General features: G+C 48.5%; 1 protein-coding gene across 1 annotated transcript in view; it reads right to left on the reverse strand.

The window, feature by feature from the left end:
* The window catches only part of LOC105712940 (O-acyltransferase like protein-like), a 79,823-nt gene that overhangs the window by 10,190 nt on the left and 50,878 nt on the right, over positions 1-18,755 (reverse strand). Inside the window, exons 9-12 of the mRNA XM_064378960.1 lie at positions 12,114-12,279; positions 10,535-10,614; positions 3,493-3,606; positions 1,131-1,263 (exon numbers count right to left, since the gene is read on the reverse strand). Coding sequence (XP_064235030.1) covers positions 1,131-1,263; positions 3,493-3,606; positions 10,535-10,614; positions 12,114-12,279 — 493 coding nt within the window. The remainder of the gene's footprint in view (positions 1-1,130; positions 1,264-3,492; positions 3,607-10,534; positions 10,615-12,113; positions 12,280-18,755) is intronic.

Consider the following 18,755-nt stretch of genomic DNA (forward strand, 5'->3'; position numbering starts at 1 on the left):
ACTGGCGTGGGGGAAGATTGGCGTGGGGGATGATTTAGCATGGGGGATGATTTAGCATGGGGGATGACTGGCGTGGTGGATGATTGGCGTGGGGGATGATTGGCGTGGGGGATGATTTGCATGGGGGATGACTGGTGTGGGGGATGACTGGTGTGGGGGATGACTGGCGTGGGGGATGACTTGCGTGGGGGATTGGCGTGGGGGATGATTGGCGTGGGGGATGATTGGCGTGGGGGATGATTGGCATGGGGAATGATTGGCGTGGGGGATGATTTAGCATGGGGGATGATTGGCATGGGGGATGATTGGCATGGGGGATGACTGGCATGGGGGATGATTGGCATGGGGGATGATTGGCGTGGGGGATGATTGGCTGAGAGCGATGATCAATGAGGAGGAGACATCCAAGATGAACCCGAGTTTCCCACTTGAGTCTCGAGATCGGATGGGGAACCAGAATGACTGCCCACCAAGGAGTCAGAGAAGAAAATGAGGGCTCGGAGTACATATGGAAAGCAAAGTAACAGCTTCCAGACATCTCATGTCCTGATTCCCAGACACAACGAAGAGTCTTGTGTGTAGAAACCATTGAGCGTGTGCTGTTAAAAATCCAACCCAGCTCAGTATCCTCTTCCAGAAGAGTCTTGCCATTGTAATCTCACTGGGTACATTTTCCCACATTGGTGGTTTCTTTGGGTCAGTTCCAAGACTCCTGCTGGTGGGACCGCTCTGGGTTCCAAATCTGGACCATCATAATGGGAGCTCAGTGAAGAAAGCAGAGAACCAAGCTCTGGCAGGAAGATAAAGGCCTTCTTACCTTTTAAAAAATAAATAAATAAATAAAGACCGGGGATTCTCACTATGTTGCCTAAGCTGGTCCTGAACTCCTGGACTCAAGGGATCCTCCTGCCTCGGCCTCCCAAAGTGCTGGGATTACAGGTGTGAGCCACCACACCTGGCCAATTCCTTCTTATTCTTTAGCATGGAGAGACATCAGTAACACCCTACAGCACAAGACAGTACCCGGCAGGCTGACCCCTTCATTCGCAGCTTTGGAAGAGCCTGGCCAGGTGGGCCACACCAGTCCCAGCCAGACCCGTGCCCATAGGGTGAGGCACAGGAAATCATACCTTGGTTCTGAGAATGTTTTCCTGGTGGTTTTGGTGCATGTAAATGCTCAGAAAGATGCCCACAAGGAATGGCCCGAATCGGCAGTAGGGCTTCGTGTAGTACTCCGAGAAATAGAGTACAGTTGCCTCTTCACTGAAAAATACAAGGAAATGAGGCACAAGGTTACATCTGATCTGGACATGGCAAAGGGAATTCGAATCCCTGAGACGTCCATTGGGATAATCAGCAAGCCCAAAGGTACGTTTAGGACACGCTTGTTCATTTCCTCGGTGATGGTGTGCAAACAGTGACATCATGGTCCCGCCTCAGCCAAAGCTGGCTTGTTTCAGTTCCAAATGCCCTCAGGCCCCTCCACCCCAGATCCCAAGGACACACGATGAGTATGTTCGTTTTAAATAGCCATTTCTGGTGGCCAATGTGTCAGAATGCTCTAAAAATGTAGCACCCAGATGTAAACCCAAGGGTCCCAAGGACAGAGACCGTCCTAAGAGAGAAGTTATATGAGAGGTCCAGGCCAGGGCATTGAAAGGACACCAAAAAGTATTCTTTGAAGCTGTGGTTTTCAAAGTATGGTCCCTTGACATCAGCTGCATCAGACCAGGCATGGTGGCCCACACATGTCATCCCAGCACTTTAGGAAGCTGAGGAAAAAAATTAGCCAAGCCTGGTGGCACGTGCCTACAGTCCCAGCTGCTCAGGAGGCTGAGGCAGGAGTATCACTTGAGCTCAGGAGGTGGAGGCTGCAAAGTGCCATGATCATGCCACTGCACTCCAGCCTGGGTGACAGAGCGAGACTCTGTTGCAATAGAATAAAAAACAAAAAGCAAAAACACCTACATCACCTGAGAACTTATTAGGAACCCAGATTCACGGGCTCCACCCAGACCTACCGGCGGTGGGCCCAACCATCTGTGTGTTAAGAAGCCCCCCACATGACCCTGATGCCCTTCAGAGTTGAGAAGCATTGCCTAAACAGTGCCCTTCACAGGAGATATCCAGGTTATACCCAAGCCCATGGAATCATCACCTCTGCACATGGGACCCAGGGACTAGAAATTTTTAAACTCTCCCGAGCTTCCCAACTGCAGCCTAGATTGAGAACCCCTGCTTTAAATTTATCACCACTCCCTAGTGAAGCTAGATGCACTCTCGGCTCTGAGTCCCCTAGCTGCCCATGCAGCTACTACTGGAGGAAGGAAAGGTTTTTGAGGACGAGATGCATGGTTTTTACACTGTGGCTGCACATTAGAACTCTGGGAGCTCTTACAAAAGTCAGCTGCCTGGGTCCCATGCCCGGAGATTCTGATTCAGTGGTTTGGAGGTGGGGCTGGAAGCATCAGAGGAGTTAGAAGCTCCCAGGTGATTCGAATATGTGGCCAGGGTTGAGAACTGCTGGGCTAGACATGAGTGAGCCTCCTCCTCAATCATCTGACCATGCCATGATATGGGAAGGGCAAGTTCCTGGTCAGGAAACTTGGGATGTTGTCACTGATTCCTTCATTTATTCTCACGTGCCACCCACTCACAGATTCACATGCAGCACTTACATGCCAGGAACTATTTTATTTTGGAAGGTCGGCAAAGGCTGCTCTGAGAAGGTGACATTTGCACAGACACCTGAACGATGTGAAGGAGAAAGCCCTGCTGAGACCTCAGAATTTAACGGAAGAGTAATTCAGGCTAGATAGCAAGTGCTAAGGCCCCGGGTCAGGGAGCGTGGGGAAGAGGGTTTGGGGAGCATGCGTGGTGTGTTGAGATGAGTTGGTGCGGCTGGTCCAGCGTCAGCAGGTAGGAGGGTGACCGATGAGGCCACTGGAGGAATTTGAGCAGATGACTTACATGATCTGATTTTCATTTGTGTCACTCTGACTGCAGCATTAAGAAAAGATTAGCAGGTAATCATACCAGTTTTTCCTGTGTAATTGTCATACACGTCTCATGGGGGAGGCGAAATAGCACTGTGGATTGGCTCCTAGGTTCAAATCACACCTGTGCCACCCACTAGTTGTGTGACCTTGAAGAGGTAACCCCAGCTCCCTTAAGGCTCAGTCTCCCCATCCAACGACGGAGCCACCAAGCAGCAGTTTGCTGCGGGAGGAGAAACACATTAGAGCCACAAGGGGGCGCTCCTTTCCTCCGAGAAGTTTCAATGGACAACTTGAGTTCAGAGAGGACCCTCCAGTGCAGGTTAAAAGGTTCAGAAGTTTGGAAGCAAGAAGGCAATCAGCTTTCCCACTCAGAGCGAACGTTTTGCATCCACCTTTTCCACAAGCCAAAGGGCACAGGGTGAACAGCCTGGCATTCAGCAGTCCTCCCCGAGAGGTCCTGGCCAGAGAGGGGCAGGCTGGGGAACCGCGTTACCTGGATTCGGATGGAGCCACCACGGGAAGTTTATACGCCAGTGTGATCAGAGCAGTGGCTGTGAAAGATGCCAAGAACAGCGCGGCCCCAAGGAGGATGAGGACTTGTGTACTCCTGCAAAGAAGAGAGGACACGGAGAGGAGTACCCTTCAGTTTCTTGCCCAACACGTGCGCTTCCTATGGACATGAAAGGCTGGAAATTTTGACCTTCAGAGGAACTTCCTGCTGGCCCTGCTTTTGAGAGGCTGGTGAGGGGCAGGGAGAGCTGGGCTGGGCCTGGAGAACCTGAGGCAGCCTCGGTCTTGACCATCTATTAGCCGTGCCACGCAGGGCAGGGCCTTGAACTTGAGTTTCCTGGTCTAGACAGGAAGAGTAGTCGCATCCTCACCTGCCCGCCCTGAGGCTTACCTAAGCAGCTCAAAAGGAGTCCATGCCTGGGAATGTCCCTTGTCACCTATGAAACATGATAACAGACACAAGTGGTGGTTGATTTGGGAGAGAGGACTGTCAGAGGCATGGTGGGACACAGGGTGGACCCACTCCAAGCACAGGGGAGAGGGGATCAAGCAGGGGATGGTATGGTTCGGATCTTTGTCCCCTGCCCAAATCTCATGTGGAATTGTAATCCCCAGTGTTGGGAGTGGGGCCTGATAGGAGGTGACTGGAGCATGGGGGTGGATTTCCCCCTTGCTGTTATTGTGATAGTGAGTGAATTATCATGAGATCTGGTTGTTTAAAAGTGTGTAGCACCTCCCACTTTGCTCTCTTCCTCCTGCTCCTGCCATGCAGGACGTGCCTGCTTCCCCTTCTGCCCTGATTGTAAGTTTCCTGAGACATCTCCAGAAGCAGAAGCCTGTACAGCCTGCAGAACCATGAATCAATTAAACCTCTTTTCTTTGTAAATTACCCAGCCTCAGGTTGTTCTTTATAGCAGTGTGAAAATGGACTCATACAAAAGGGGAACCAGGCATGCCTTCAATTGGGGACCAGAGCCTGAGACAAATGTCTGCGTGCAGGTAGTTCATGTGGGAGTAGGAATGAGGGATAGGGGAGCAGAACAGAGAAGCAGGGAAAACCAATACCAGAATGTGCTATCAAGGTGGCCAATGCTCAATTCTTCCAGAATGTTCCACAGGGCCTTATGAAATATACCTCAAAATTGTCCTGTGAGATGAAATAGAGAAGCATTTTCCCACTGTCTTCTATCTCACGTGGGTTAAGCGTGGTCCCGCACCAATTAACTCCTCCACACTTTGAGATTGTGCATGTATAAGACTAAGATGTTCCCTGACACCCAGAGTGAGGTGCTGTCTGGTTGTACCTGCTCAGAAGTGTGAAGGTTGGGATTAAGAGGATCTACAGTGGTGTGGAAGAAATATAAAACACAAGTGCAAAACCATCCAGACACAGCCTGACCTGGAAGATGCCTTGACAATCCAATTCTGCTATTGGAAGTTGCCACGGCTCTTCGTGAGGAAGGGATGTGATAGATACTATTCAGTTATCACCATAGTGATACAGGGAGCACATGATTTTCAGCCAGAGTACCAATGTGAGTGTAATGTTTGGAAAGAAGATGAACCCTAGCTCCATGGTGCTATGATTGATTAGTAATGTCTGCTATGAGAGTAGGCAGGGGGTTATGGTGATGACGCTGTGTGTATATTTACTGTGACTTCTGCCAGACCCCTTAGCTCTTCTCTCCTTGAATTACTGAGCTCCAGAAAGACCTGATTCCACTGGCATTCCATGGAATTATATTCTCTGAAGGAAGTCAAGCCCTACTTTAATACTTCCCTCCACTTATAAGCTAAATCTTGTTGCAGTCACAAGCTTGGACAGCATGGGCTTTCAGCTGAGGAACTGAAATCCACCTTCCACGACAGCCTCTGGGAAAGACGCTGACATTGGGGCCAGGGCTCCTCAGTCTCAAGGACACTCGCGTGGGTTCCCAGGCAAGTCTAGAGTCAGGAAGCATAAGAACTCAGTGTCCTAGGTAGGTGGTAGTCAGGCCATCCAATAAAAACCCACAGCCCCTCAAGTACATATGTGTTTAACTCCCTGGGGGACTTGAGCCCAGTCCCTGCCACCTCCTTCCAAGATCAGTATCTCCACCACAGACTCCACAAGTCTCCCCCAGCTAGCACCATTTCAACTAAACTCATAAATCTTCCCAACATCAAATGTTATGGGCTGAATTATGTTCCCAACACAGTCGTATGTTGAAGTCCTAAACCCCAATAATTCAGAATGTGACTTTATTGGAAGATAGGGTCTTGGAAGCGATAATTAACGTTAAATGGGGTCATTGGGGTGGGCCTTCATCCAAAATCACTGTGTCCTTTAAGAAGAGGAAACTTGGACACAGAAGGAAGAACGGATGAAGACTGAGGAAGACGGTGGCCACCTGCACCCCAGGGAGAGAAGCCCCAGAAGAAACCAGCCTGCCAACAACTTGACCGTGGCGTCTAGTCTTCAGGAACACTAAAGAAATCAATGTCTGCTGTCTAAGCCACCCAGCCTGTGGTACTTCATTATGGCAGCCCTAGCAGCCTTGAGGTACCAAGACGTCTTGTGTCCCCCTAAGCCCCTGATTGGCTCATCAGAACATCTGCCACAACACACATGGTCTGCCACTAGGGCAGTCCCTTGGCCAACTCAGTTTATCAGTTATATTTTCTGGCTCCTAGGGGAACTTCTTCCAGGGCAATGGGATGCAGAAAGGGCCAGAGCTTCAAGCATCAACCACCATCCCTGTTTTCCCAAAAGTGTTTGTCTCTCAGAAAGGCCCATTCAGGGGCCATCGCCCAAGAGGAGAAAGGAACAGGCTGAAAGACCCCAGGCTGCTCTGAGACCTCTGTCGGCCCCACGCGTCCTGGCCAGGACTTCCCACTGGATTTCTCTTGTCTTTTCCTCAATACTGGTCCAGGGCCAGGCACAGTGGCTCACACCTGTAATCCCAGCACTTTGAGAGGCCAAGGTGGGAGGATCACTTGAGCCCAAGAGTTTGAGACCAGCCTGGGCAATACAGGGAGAGCCTGTCTCTACAAAAAAAAATTGTTTTAATTAGCTGGGCGTGCCAGCTACCAGGAGGCTAAGGCAGGAGGATCATTTGAGCCTGGAAGGTCAAGGCTGTAGTGAACTGTAATTGTATCAGTACTCTCCATCCTGGGCAATAGAGAAAGGCCCTGTCTCAAAACAAAACAAAACAAACCTGGATGAGCAGCCAGAGCATAGGCTCGAAATGCCACCTCCGAGGAAGCCTGCACAACTTACCATTTCTGCTCTGCCAGGCCTGCGGGACCTGCTGAGGTCTCACACCTGTCCCATCTGTACCTGCAGGCACTTGCCATGGTCTCCAGAGCCTTTCCAGCAACTACACCTGTGCAGAGCCGAGGTCTGTTCCCCAGAAGAACTGGCCAGCCCCAGCTCTGATGATCCCAGCTGCTCCTCCACCCCGCGGGGCCTCTTAGGGTTTTCCCTGTGGGAAGGGGACATCCACCTGCCAGGGGAGGGGCTCCCTGGGCAAGAGCTGAGGTGCTGAGACCCACTGGGGCTCACTTGGCCAGGAAGGAACAGGACCCAGGGTGCACAGGGTAATTAGCTGACCCCCTCTAGGGGCTCCATGGAGCATGGGGGAAGCTTGCTCAGCACTCCTAAGGCACTGTTTCCATTCCCAACCCTCTTTGCCTGAGTCTGGCTTGGGGTGAGGGGAAGAACACACCAATTCCTAATTCCCACCATCCTCCATTGGTTCATTCAGGGGAGATATGGGTATAAATAAAGTGGATACAGAGCGGTAGATCTTTCTAGGAGAGGACATTCAGACCTACCTTCTTTCATTCCTTTTTTCCTTCCTCCCTTCCTTCCCTCCCTCCCTCTTCTTTCTTTCTCTTTCTTTCTTTTCTTTCCTTCTTCTTTCTTTCCTTTCTTTCCCTTCTTTTTCTTTATCTTGATTCCTCAAATAAATAGAACCATGACTATCAGATTTCATGATCTCCATCATCCATCTCAGGCTTTTCTCAGTTCTATTTTGCTATAAAAAGTCACACTTCTTCCCCCACTAACTAGAACATTGGGGGGATGTTTTATTGTTTGAGAGGATGGAGGAAGTGGGGATCACCCCTCCCTCTGCAGTGTTACATGTACAGGCACCCCACCCACCACCCAGGTACCCAGCATTTATTCATGGTCTCCACATCACCCCCCACCACCCTCGGAGGAGGCAGAATTCAGAGGTGGAAAAGGCGGAGATGTGTGAGAAGAGATGGGCTGGGCAGAAACAGAATGCAAAGCCCTGCAATCCAGGCGGCCTTCATTAAAACTCGCTCCACACCAAAACCTTCTAGAAAGGGAGGGCAGACAGGACATCAAGGGAGGAGGTCTGGTTGCACACAGGAGGGACCTTTTGTGAAACAGGGACAGCGTAAGAAACATGGTGAGCTGGCCTGCCCCTGAACTGGTCCAGCTGATCAGAAGCTCACAGCAGGTTATCTAGCTATCCCTGCAGAGGCTGCAGGGACAAGGGGTCCCCACAGCTTGGGGGTGGGTAGCTGGGGACCGAGGCAATTCCACTGGAATCCCAAAGGACAGGAGGCCGAGCTGGCATGTGGGCTGCTGATTACTGAGAAGCAAGCACTGTGCTAGTACCCACAGGTAGGCTCTCATTTGACCCCATGTGAAGTGTTATCTTCCCCATTTCATAGACAAGAAGAATGACGATGAGAGTCCAGCAACTCACCCGGACTCAGCTAGCTGGTAATTTACCAGTTATGTTTTGAAGCCATGTCTTCTGATTCAAACTTCACTATCGCAGTAAACCACCTCTGTGCTTAGTGAAAGGGAAGTTGTGAAACAATTCTTTTTTTTAATGCTCAGTCCAAAAGCCCTTTACATTTGAATTTAGACAGTTTCTTGTGCTTCTGATGTGGATGTAAAAAAAGCAGATTTTCTTTTTTTGCAAAAATTGTTCAATTATTGGATTAAATTAAATTAGGATGCATGGCTGGGCACGGTGGCTCACGGCTGTAATCCCAGCACTTTGGGAGGCCAAGGCAAGTGGATCACAAGGTCAAGAGATTAAGACCATCCTGGCCAACACGGTGAAACCCATCACTACTAAAAAATACAAAGAATTAGCTGGGCGTGGTGGCGCGCGCCTGTAGTCCCAGCTACTTGGGAGGCTGAGGCAGGAGAATCGCTTGAACCTGGGAGGCAGAGGTTGCAGTGAGCCAAGATGGTGTCACTGCACTCCAGCATGGTGACAGAGCGAGACTCCATCTCAAAAAAAAAAAAATTAGAATGTTTTTTCTTTGCCTAAGATGATTGAATGTTTGCAGGTGGCCAAATGGATGTCACAGATCAGCCCAAGATTTAAATATCTGCCCTGAAAGGGCAAGGTCAGGAAACCCTGAAGTACGGCAGAGTGGGTCCATACCTACTAGGAATGCAGCTCCGCTTTCAGTAATCAAAGACTTACAAGTAACATGTGAAACATGACATTTTTCTATCTATCCAAAAAAGGAGACATGTATCTTGTTTTATTATTAATATTCCATGCTGGCAACAGTTAAATCAGATAACTAGAGAACTGAGTATTTGATGTACCCTCTATGGAAAGTGATGTATCATTATGATTCAAGAACCCAAAAGCCATTCATGGCCTTGGACCTAGTAATTCCCCTCAAAGATGTATGTTGAAAAGAAATATCAAACTTGGAGACAAATGGTTGCCATGAAAATTTTGCCAAACCACGATTTATGAAAGCACAACACTGGAAACAATCCCAGTATTTAATAATAGAAGGCGTACATAAATCACATCGTTAACTCATGGAATGGAATGGTAGGCAGATGTTAAAATTATGTTACTTTAAAAATAAAATAATATAGGAAATGCGTGTGTCATAAAACTATTGAAAGAAAGATACTAAGGTGTATATACAGAACGCTTTCATGTATCAAAAGCTGAGCAGAGCCTGGGAAACATAGTGAAACCTTACTCTTAAAAGAAGTTAAAAAATTAGCAAGGTACAGTGGTTCATGCCTGTAGTCCCAATTACTGGGAAGGCTGAGGCTGGAGGATCATTTGAGCCCAGGAATTGGAGGCTGCAGTGAGCTATGATGGCACCACAGCACTATAGCAGCCTGGGTGACAGAGCAAGACCCTCATCTCTTAAAAAAAAAAAAAAAAAAAACTGAGCAGAAAAAATACCAGAAGGATAAGCCCCAAAATATTAGCAATAAATTCACCTTGCCTTGACTGACAATGTGGAACTGGGGTGATTTTTCTGCCTTTCTTAACTCCTAATGTTTTCCAATGTTTCCTAAATTGAACATATATTTTAACAAAAAGGAACAATAAATTTTTTTAATGTGGCATGAATAATCCACAACTATAAGTCTCTCCATGAATTATTGAGGCCTTAAGGTGTTTCTAAAACTAAAAAAATTAAGGTGATAAATATCCAGTGTGGGAAAGCCGGTGCACTGATGCCTTGCTGAGGGCGTTGTAAATTACTTCACTCTTTCCAGAGAGCACTCTCACAAGATGTAACCAGTGCCACAAAATTGTTCCTACCTTTGACCTACCAATTCCACCTGGAAATCTGCCCCCATGGAAATAACTAAGAGAAAAAGTAGTATGTTCAAAGGCATGCATTGCAGCGCCATTTATCATGAAAAACTGGACACGATCTAGATGCCCAACCATGAAAAATGGTAGATAAACCCTAAAACTGACAAGAATGCAGGTTATGTCAGTATGTGGCAATGTTTATAAGAACAGTTAAACGGAAAATGCTGAGCGCTAGATATGACATGCACACACTGATCGTGACTGCAAAACACACACTGACTTGTGTAGGATAAATGTTGGAAGAGAATGCGGAAGAAGGCAAACGGTAGAGGATTTGGCATTTACTTTTCTGTAAAGTTAGTTTCCTACATTTTAAAAAGCGGCTCTGCACGGAACTGGGGCACTTTCTGAGGGTTTTGTGAAAGAGGCCACATAAGGAGAAAAGCTTGTCCCAATCAGACTCACTTAGTGTGGATGAAGATAATTACTGGGGTGGTGAGATGGAACTGGAAGTCATTGGCAAGGTACCAGGTCCAGCCATTGCACTGCAGAGAGCAGAAAGGGTCACTTTTCCTTCATTTACCAGTTCTGCTCCACACTTTCCACCCGCCTCGACTAGGAACAAGAATTCAGTAGATGGGTAGGGCAAATTTCCTTGGGAAGACAAAGGAAACTTGAGTTAGCAATATTAATATTTCACATGCCTCATCTTGAGCCTTGTACCAAGCCTGGACGGCAGGTATTATTGTTGCCATTTTACAAAACGGAGATTCAGACAAAATTTCTCTTTTGCTTAAAAAAGAAAAACGACCATAGCCCATCTCCTGGGACAGCTGTGGGAACTGAACTCTGTCATGTTACAGGAATGTTAGGTTATCATCATGATAATGCAGCTGGAAGTCAGAGGGGTCAACGTTTTTCTCTTTTCTTTGCCTCTCCCTATGCCCCAGCTCTAGGTGGAAAGAACATTTTCATTTAGAACCAGGGCTTGGCTCCAGATGATGTTTTGTGGGGAACCCTAGAGTTCCCATGGATGATTGACATGGGATTGCCTGGCCAAAATGAGTTCCACAGACCATCCATGCTTGTGTCAGATGGTTACCAGTATTTTTTTTCTTTAATGTGGGGAAGTCCCAGAGGGCAGTTATCTCCCGAGGACCCTGGCACCTCTGCTTTTAAGGATCTAAAGTGCGCTGTACCTCCAAAAGGCCACTGGCTGGTATTCCCACTGCTTCCCACAAATAGCCCAAGTCAGTTTGCAGCGGGGAAAACAGCTCAGAATATCCCCGGGGAACCCCATCACAGACAGGCCCTCTGAGAGGGGGGTGCCACCTGCAGGCAGGTAGACGGTGATGCAAGCCTGTCCAAACAGCTAGGCGTTTGCAAATGGAAGGCAGCCAGATACTTAGTTGGTGAGTTGTGATGTACAATGATGAGGGCCCTGCCATGCTTTAGCAATTCCCTTTGCAGCCTTGATTTGAAGGCATATGTGGAATTGGTGATATGACTGAATTATAGCTATTTCACTTTCACTTGCTTCAAGTTCACTATGAGGAAACTGGGACTTTGGAGAAGCCAAGACATACATGGATGCTGTTGCTCCAAACCAACTCGGTCAGGTCTACTTTGAACTTCAGTGGAATTCAACCCAGTAAGGGTGCGGTGCAGTGTCCCATCGCAGTATAGGCTCTCCAGACAGAGGTGAGGAATTTGTCCTTTCCCGGTGGGGCGACACAGGCTGGCACAGGAACAGTGATGGGGCAGGGTCAGCTGCCTCTGGGACACGTGCCAGATGACCGGCCCCTTGCTGGCCACTGCTATGCTCCCCTCCCTCTGCTGTTCACAGCAGCTGCCCCCTGCATAGCCTGGTGTGGTTACACCCACCCCATGACCAGATCACAGCCCACCTTTACTCCAGAGTAAACACCAGAAGAAAAGGGACCAGACTCAGGTTGGCCCTTGGAAAGCTCCCCACACCGCATGAAGACATGAGGGGCAGGTTTGCTCCCTTCTGCCTTTTCAAAGCCAGCAACCCGAGACTCACCGCACTCCGGACCGACACAAAGTTATTTAGCAACAGCAGATTTGTCCACCACGCTTGCCGGCAGCTATCCCAGTGGAATTTGGGCACTTCCCAGACAGGTCCCCAGGGAATAAGAGAGAACAGTCCAACCAAAAAGCACACTGAATACAGGTGAAGAGGCTGCAACCTGGCGGGAGAGAGCCGGGAGAGAGAAGGTGACTTTCCACAGGGGTCCCTCCCGTCCCCTCAGTGGGCACGTGGCAGGTGGGGCATAGGTGCTCGAAAACAGATTGTTTATACTGTGGGCAGCCGCCACCCAGCACCCACAAGTTCAAGGTCACTTACTGAGCACCCATCATGTACTGGCTCAGGTGCTACTGTTGCAAAAATACTGCTATTTATTTCTTTATTTTTTAGAGGCAGGATCTCACCCATTACGACTTTGACATCCACCTCCTGGGCTCAAGCGATTCTCCCACCTCAACCTCCCAAGTAGCTAGAACTGCAGGCGCATGTCGCCATGTCCCACTAAAAATCCTGTTATTTATTGAGCAGGTCATATAGTTCAACCACTGTGGGAGGAGCCTCCTAGGGATGTCTAACCCTCAAAAGCATCCTGCAAGGTAGCTACGACCTCCATTTTATGAGGAAATTGTAGCTAAGAGAAGTTAGGGTGACTTGCTCAAGGTCAGCAACCGCGCAGCAATACCGAGACTGATACCTGTTCATGTTCTTTCCACGTGGCCTCACGAGATGAAAAGCTCTTTCTTCCTTTCTTCCTTCTCCCTTCCTTCACACCCTACCTCCTCCAAGCAAGATCTGAAGCAGCTATGAAGGGGAAGAAGCAGGAGCAAGGTGTCTAGACCAGCGCTGTTCTATAGAAACAGGATGCACGCACGGCTGTCCCCAGTGTCATACCTTCCAGTAGCCACAATATAAAAGGTAAAAAGATGGCTCACGACTGTAAACCCAGCACTTTGGGAGGCTGAGGCGGGTGGATCATGAGGTCAGGAGTTCAAGATCAGCCTGGCCAAGATGGTGAAATCCCATCTCTACTAAAAACACAAAATAAATTAGCTGGGCGTGGTGGCGGGCGCCTATTATCCCAGCTATTCGGGAGGCTGAGGCAGAGAATTGTTTGAACCCCTGAGGCGGAATTTGCACTGAGCCGAGATTGCGCCACTGAACTCCAGACTGGGCGACAGAGCAAGACTCCGTCTTAAAAAAAATAAATAAATAAAATTTAAAAAGGTAAAAAGAAATAGGTACAACTCATTTTAATATAATGTATTTAGACCAATACATCCAAAATATTATCATTACAAAATGTAGCCAATGTGAAAGATTGTTAATAAGCTGTTTTATATTATTTTCTCTTTTACTGAGTCTTCAGAGCCCTGTATGGGCTTTGCACACACAGCCCATCTCAACTGGCCACTTACCTGGTGGCTATTTGCTGGACGGTGTGGGTTTAGCGTTTAGAAGTGAGATTACGGCCTGGAGGCACATACAATTCTGGCATGGATTCCGGATGGGCTGGGGTTGGAGCCCTCTTCTAAAAGAATACAGCTAAAAATCCAGGGTAGTTTTGGCTCAGCTAGGGCAGAACAATGGCCCAGCGGTACCTCCAAACATCTGGGTGAGAGGGTGGGAGCTGGGTGGTGTTGACAGATAGGAACTGGCAGGACTTGGAGCATCTCCACTTAGAGGAGCTCCCCCAGCAGAGAGGACTCAGCACCAAGCCTCTGGTCAGCACCCAGGAACAAGACCATTGATTCCTCCATTCTCACTAGGGAGAACGTCCTACATAGTGTCTGGTGGTGGGAGGGCAGTAGACATTCAAGGAGAGGGAGTGGCATTGTTGATCAAAGTCATAGAGGAAAGGCAGGCAACTCCATCAAGACACAGCTTCCCAGGCCGGGCGCTGTGGCTCACGCCTGTAATCCCAGCACTTTGGGAAGCCGAGGCAGGCAGATCACAAGGTCAGGAGTTCAAGACCAGCCTGGCCAACATGGTGAAACCCCGTCTTTACTAAAAATACAAAAATTAGCCAGGCGTGGTGGCGGGTGCCTGTAATCAGCTACTCAGGAGGCTGAGGCAGGAGAATCACTTGAACCTGGGAGGCAGAGGTTGCAGTGAGCTGAGATCGTACCATTGCACTCCAGCCTGGGCAACAGAGCCAGACTCCATCTCAAAAAAAAAAAAGACACAGCTTCCCAGATCAGCTCACCTGCACATTTGCTCAGGCAACAGCCTCCCTGGGTCCTAGGCCCTGGGTCCTGCCATGTTTGCCATCTGACCACACTGCCCTGCAGCTGCCCCCACAAGCCTCCACCCTGCCTCCCTGATCATCCTTCCCACCATCTGTCACCTCCCCTCCCCATGGGAAGTAGTCAGCCACTGCTCCCTTCAGAAGCACAGCAGAAGGGAGCTTTCCCCTGCCCCCTACTCCAGGCAGCATCCCCCACCTCTGCCAAATCCCCGCTCCCTGGGGTGCGTGTTGAAATGCAGGCTCAGAGTCTGCAGGCTGTTGGATGGGCCTCGCCTTGAGTAGCAAGCTTGTCTAAACTTTTCACACTGAGGAAATCACGTATCGTCTCCTCTTTCCTCTTCTCTAAAAGGGAAATGATGGTTTCTGCTTTCTGAGATTTTTTGAAAATCTAATGAGATCAACAAGAAAACAGTTTCAAATTTCTAAAACACCCTAAAATGTACACATGCTCCATTTTTGTCCAGGTTTCCAAGAGAATGAAAGTCAGAGTGGGTTTTCAAAGATTAAAACATAGGATACTGGCCAGTGTGGTGGAGGTGTGAGAAGCAGGCATTCTCATACCTGGTGGGTGGGAAGGTAAATTGGAAAATGCCCATAAAGTGTTAAATGCACAAAACCCCCAATTCCATTTGTAGGAATTTAGCCCACAAACATTTCTATACAAGTGCACAAAAATATAGTGATTGTCTCATTGTCTAAGACAGCAAAGAACTTGGACATTACCTCCATGCCCACTAATGGGGACAAGTTAAATACATAGTGGTACACCCCTCTGTGCCAGACTGACAACCTTTAACATCAGGGATGTGGATTCTTGTGTGCTAATAGAGAAACAGGCCAATTCTGGCCGGGTGCGGTGGCTCATGCCTATAATCCCAGCACTTTGGGAGGCCAAGGTGAGCGGATCATGAGGTCAGGAGATCGAGACCATCCTGGTTAACACAGTGAAACCCCATCTCTACTAAAAATACAAAAAGAGAGAGAGCGAGAAATAGGCCAATTCTGTATTATTAAGTGAAAACACCACACGCAAACAGTGAAGTATATAGTGTAATCCTATTCCTACAGGAGAAGAACAGTGCTTATAAATACATGGAAAGTTTCTGCAAGAATTCCTAAGAAACTGTTAATACAGGTGTCCTGTGGGGAGTGAGCCTGGAAGGGGGACCCTTCATTTTAGTTATAATCTTCTGTTGTAGTTAGACATTTTCATCATAAGCTATAAAAAAAATTCTAATTTTTAAAATGTAAAACTAGTTGATGTAGCCAGGCGATTCTGCAGCTCTAGAACCCCACTCTCTTCCTTTCCCGTTAGATAATCTCTGTCCTGACTTAACCCTAGAAGTTGGGTTTCGGAATTTTCTTATAACTTGCAGTAGCTCCCAAGTGGTTTTCCCCAATCTCCTGAATGGCCCTGACTGCAGCCGGAGTGAGTCTTGCAAGATGTGAATCTGCCCATACCACTGCCTTGCTGGGACCCTCCAAAGCTTTCTGTCTCAGAACAACAGGGAGCGTCCTTAAGGCAGCCCCCACCCCTCTGACCTCATTCCTCCCACTGTTCATGTGGCTCGCTTCACTCCACAAAGCACCTTTGGGCTCTTTGAGGCTGTTCAGACGCTGCAACGCCCCTCCTTCCCCAGGACCTCTGTGCTTTGGTTCTCCCGGCATGGACCGTTCTTCCCCCACAGAATTTTCTTTGCTTAGAACAGTCATTTACTTTGTTCTAGGCTCTGGTCAAAAGTTACCTCCCCTGACTGCCCTTCCAGAGAAAGCTTCCACCTTGCTTTCTTCTCCAATGTATTTATTTATTTATGGCCAAGTCTCGTCCTGTCACCCAGGCTGGAAAGCAGTGGCGTGATCACGGCTCACTGAAGTGTCAACCTCCTAGGCTCAAGCCATCCTCCCGCCTCAGCCTCCCGAGGAGCTGAGACCACAGGCACATGCCACTACACCAGGCTAATTTTTTGTATGTTTTGTAGAGATGAGGTCTCACTATGTTGCCCAGGCTGGGCTCAAACTCCTGGGCTCAAGGGATCCTTCCATCTTTGCCTCTTAGAGTACTGGGATTGTAAGGTGTAAGCCACTGCACCCAGCTTCTTCTCCAAATGATCACTTTGTGGAACCCATCCTCCTTGGCCTAGCAGACATTTATTTGCATGCTACAAGTTCAAATTGCATATTCATTTATTTTTTATCTATTTATTTATTTTGAGACAGAGTCTCACTCTGTCACCCAGGTTGGAGTGCAGTGGCATGATCTCTGCTCACTACAACATCTGCCTCCCGGATTCAAGCGACTCTCCTGCCTCAGCCTCCCGAGTAGCTGGGATTACAGGCACATGCCACCACGCCTGGCTCATTTTTGTATTTTTTTTTTTAGTAGAGACAGAGTTTCACCGTGTTAGCCAGGATGGTCTCGATCTCCTGACCTCATGATCTGCCTGCCTCAGCCTCCCAAAATGCTGGGATTACAGGCGTGAGCCACCGCGCCTGGCTGCATATTCATTTATTTATTCTATTCACTGCTTCTATTCACTGGAATGCAACCTGTGTGCTGGAAGGCACTTTTGCCTGGCTTATTAAAACCCTCTTCTCGGGGCTTAGGACAGCGCCTGGCACATAACAGGCCTCCAGTGAACACAGGATGAGTGAGTGAACAGACGGTCTGACCCCATCCTCCTGGAGACAAGCAGACAAGTGATAAGTGCTAACCAGGTAGCATCAGTGAGTTATACCAGCACGCATGAGAACCTCAAAATGGCCAGAGGAGCATGACTCTTTCTTCACTGCGGTCACCTTAGTGAGGGTGAGTTCAAGTTGTGGGTTGGTGACAAGTCCCTCCACTTTCAACAGAGTTTTGTCCCAGGTTGGGCTGATGGTCTCCCTAGCTCTCACCTGCCTCTCCTCCAGAGTTCCCAGCTCAGGAGCATCAACACCACCTGCCATGTGGCTCAAGCCAGGAAATTCCTGAGTCCCTGGTTTCTCCTGTCTCCATTCCCACGGCCAATTGCCAGCGCAAACCCTGCTCTCCCGCTCGGATATTGTAGTAGTTTACAATAGGTCCTTGCCTTACAAGGCTTCACTACCACCCCACTCTCACCCCGTGCTCCTCCTGCCCCCACTGCTGCTCTATTCACCTTGAAAAATCCCCTCTCTCCTCAATCTCAGCTCCAGACTTGTACTCTGAAGTAGGTTTCTTAAAGCTGGACGCAGTTGCTCACACCTGTAATCCCAGCACGATGGGAGGCCAAGGTGGGTAGATTACCTGAAGTTAAGAGTTCGAGACCAGCCTGGCCAACACAAGAAACCCTGTCTCTACTAAAAATACAAAAATGAGCCAGGTGTGGTGGTGAATACCTGTAATCCCACCTACTCGAAAGGCTGAAGCAGGAGAATAGCTTGAACCTGGGAGGTGGAGGTTGCAGTAAGCCAAAATTGTGCCACTGCACTCCAGCCTGGGCAACAGAGCAAGACTTCATCTAAATAAACCAATAAAATGAAGTAGGTTTCCCAAGCAGAACCCACTATGCCATTAGATCCCCTGCCCCAACCCCCACCTAACCCCTCTTAGCATCACCATGAACCCTCAGACTGTATGCCAGTATCTCACCCCCAGAAAACCCCAGGGCAGGACAGGATGCTTACCCAGTGCCACACACCTGAAATATATTGAAATCATAAGCCTTCTTTCCTTCCCTGCAGGAGGGCTCAATTTTACAAAGCTTGGAAGTAACCACAAAGACCGTGGTGAAAAGAAACCAACAAAGGTCTATTCCTTAGCTTGCCCCCATTCTTCACCTACTTGATGGAAAGCTTAAAAGGTATAAATAACAACCACACTAATAATGATAGTCCTGCTTACTGAGGGCTTACTATGTATAAAGCACCCTTCCGATTTCTTTACATACACTATCTCATTTAATCCTCACAAGAGTCCTGTGACATGTCACTATTCTTCCCATTTTAGAGATGAGCAAACACAAGCACAGAAAGATGGAGACACTTACTCAAGGTCACACCGCTGCTGTGTGATTGAGCCAGAATCCAAGTTCAGCAGTCCAACTACGGAGTCTGCATTTGCCCACTGCGTTTCACTCGTCCCAAAGATTGTGACAACACTCCTCTTCCTATTTTGTGGCAGTGTGGTGTAACAAGATGAACGCGGACCAGGAGTCAGGAGTGACAGCTTCCAGCTCAGCAAATAACCAGGACGTAGAAAATATATAAATGGCAGGGCTGGATGACATGAGCTGAAGTTTCCTTTTCTCCCTTCACTTTGTGGTTGTTTGTTTGTTTTGAGACAGGGTCTCACTCTGTTGCCCGGGCTGGAGTGCAGTGGCACAATCTTGGTTCACTGCAACCTCCACCTTTCAGGTTCAAGTGATTCTCCC

Source organism: Aotus nancymaae, unplaced genomic scaffold, assembly GCF_030222135.1.
Source record: "Aotus nancymaae isolate 86718 unplaced genomic scaffold, 86718_ANA_hifiasm-v0.15.2.pri h1tg000020l, whole genome shotgun sequence".
NCBI classification, from domain to species: domain Eukaryota; kingdom Metazoa; phylum Chordata; class Mammalia; order Primates; family Aotidae; genus Aotus; species Aotus nancymaae.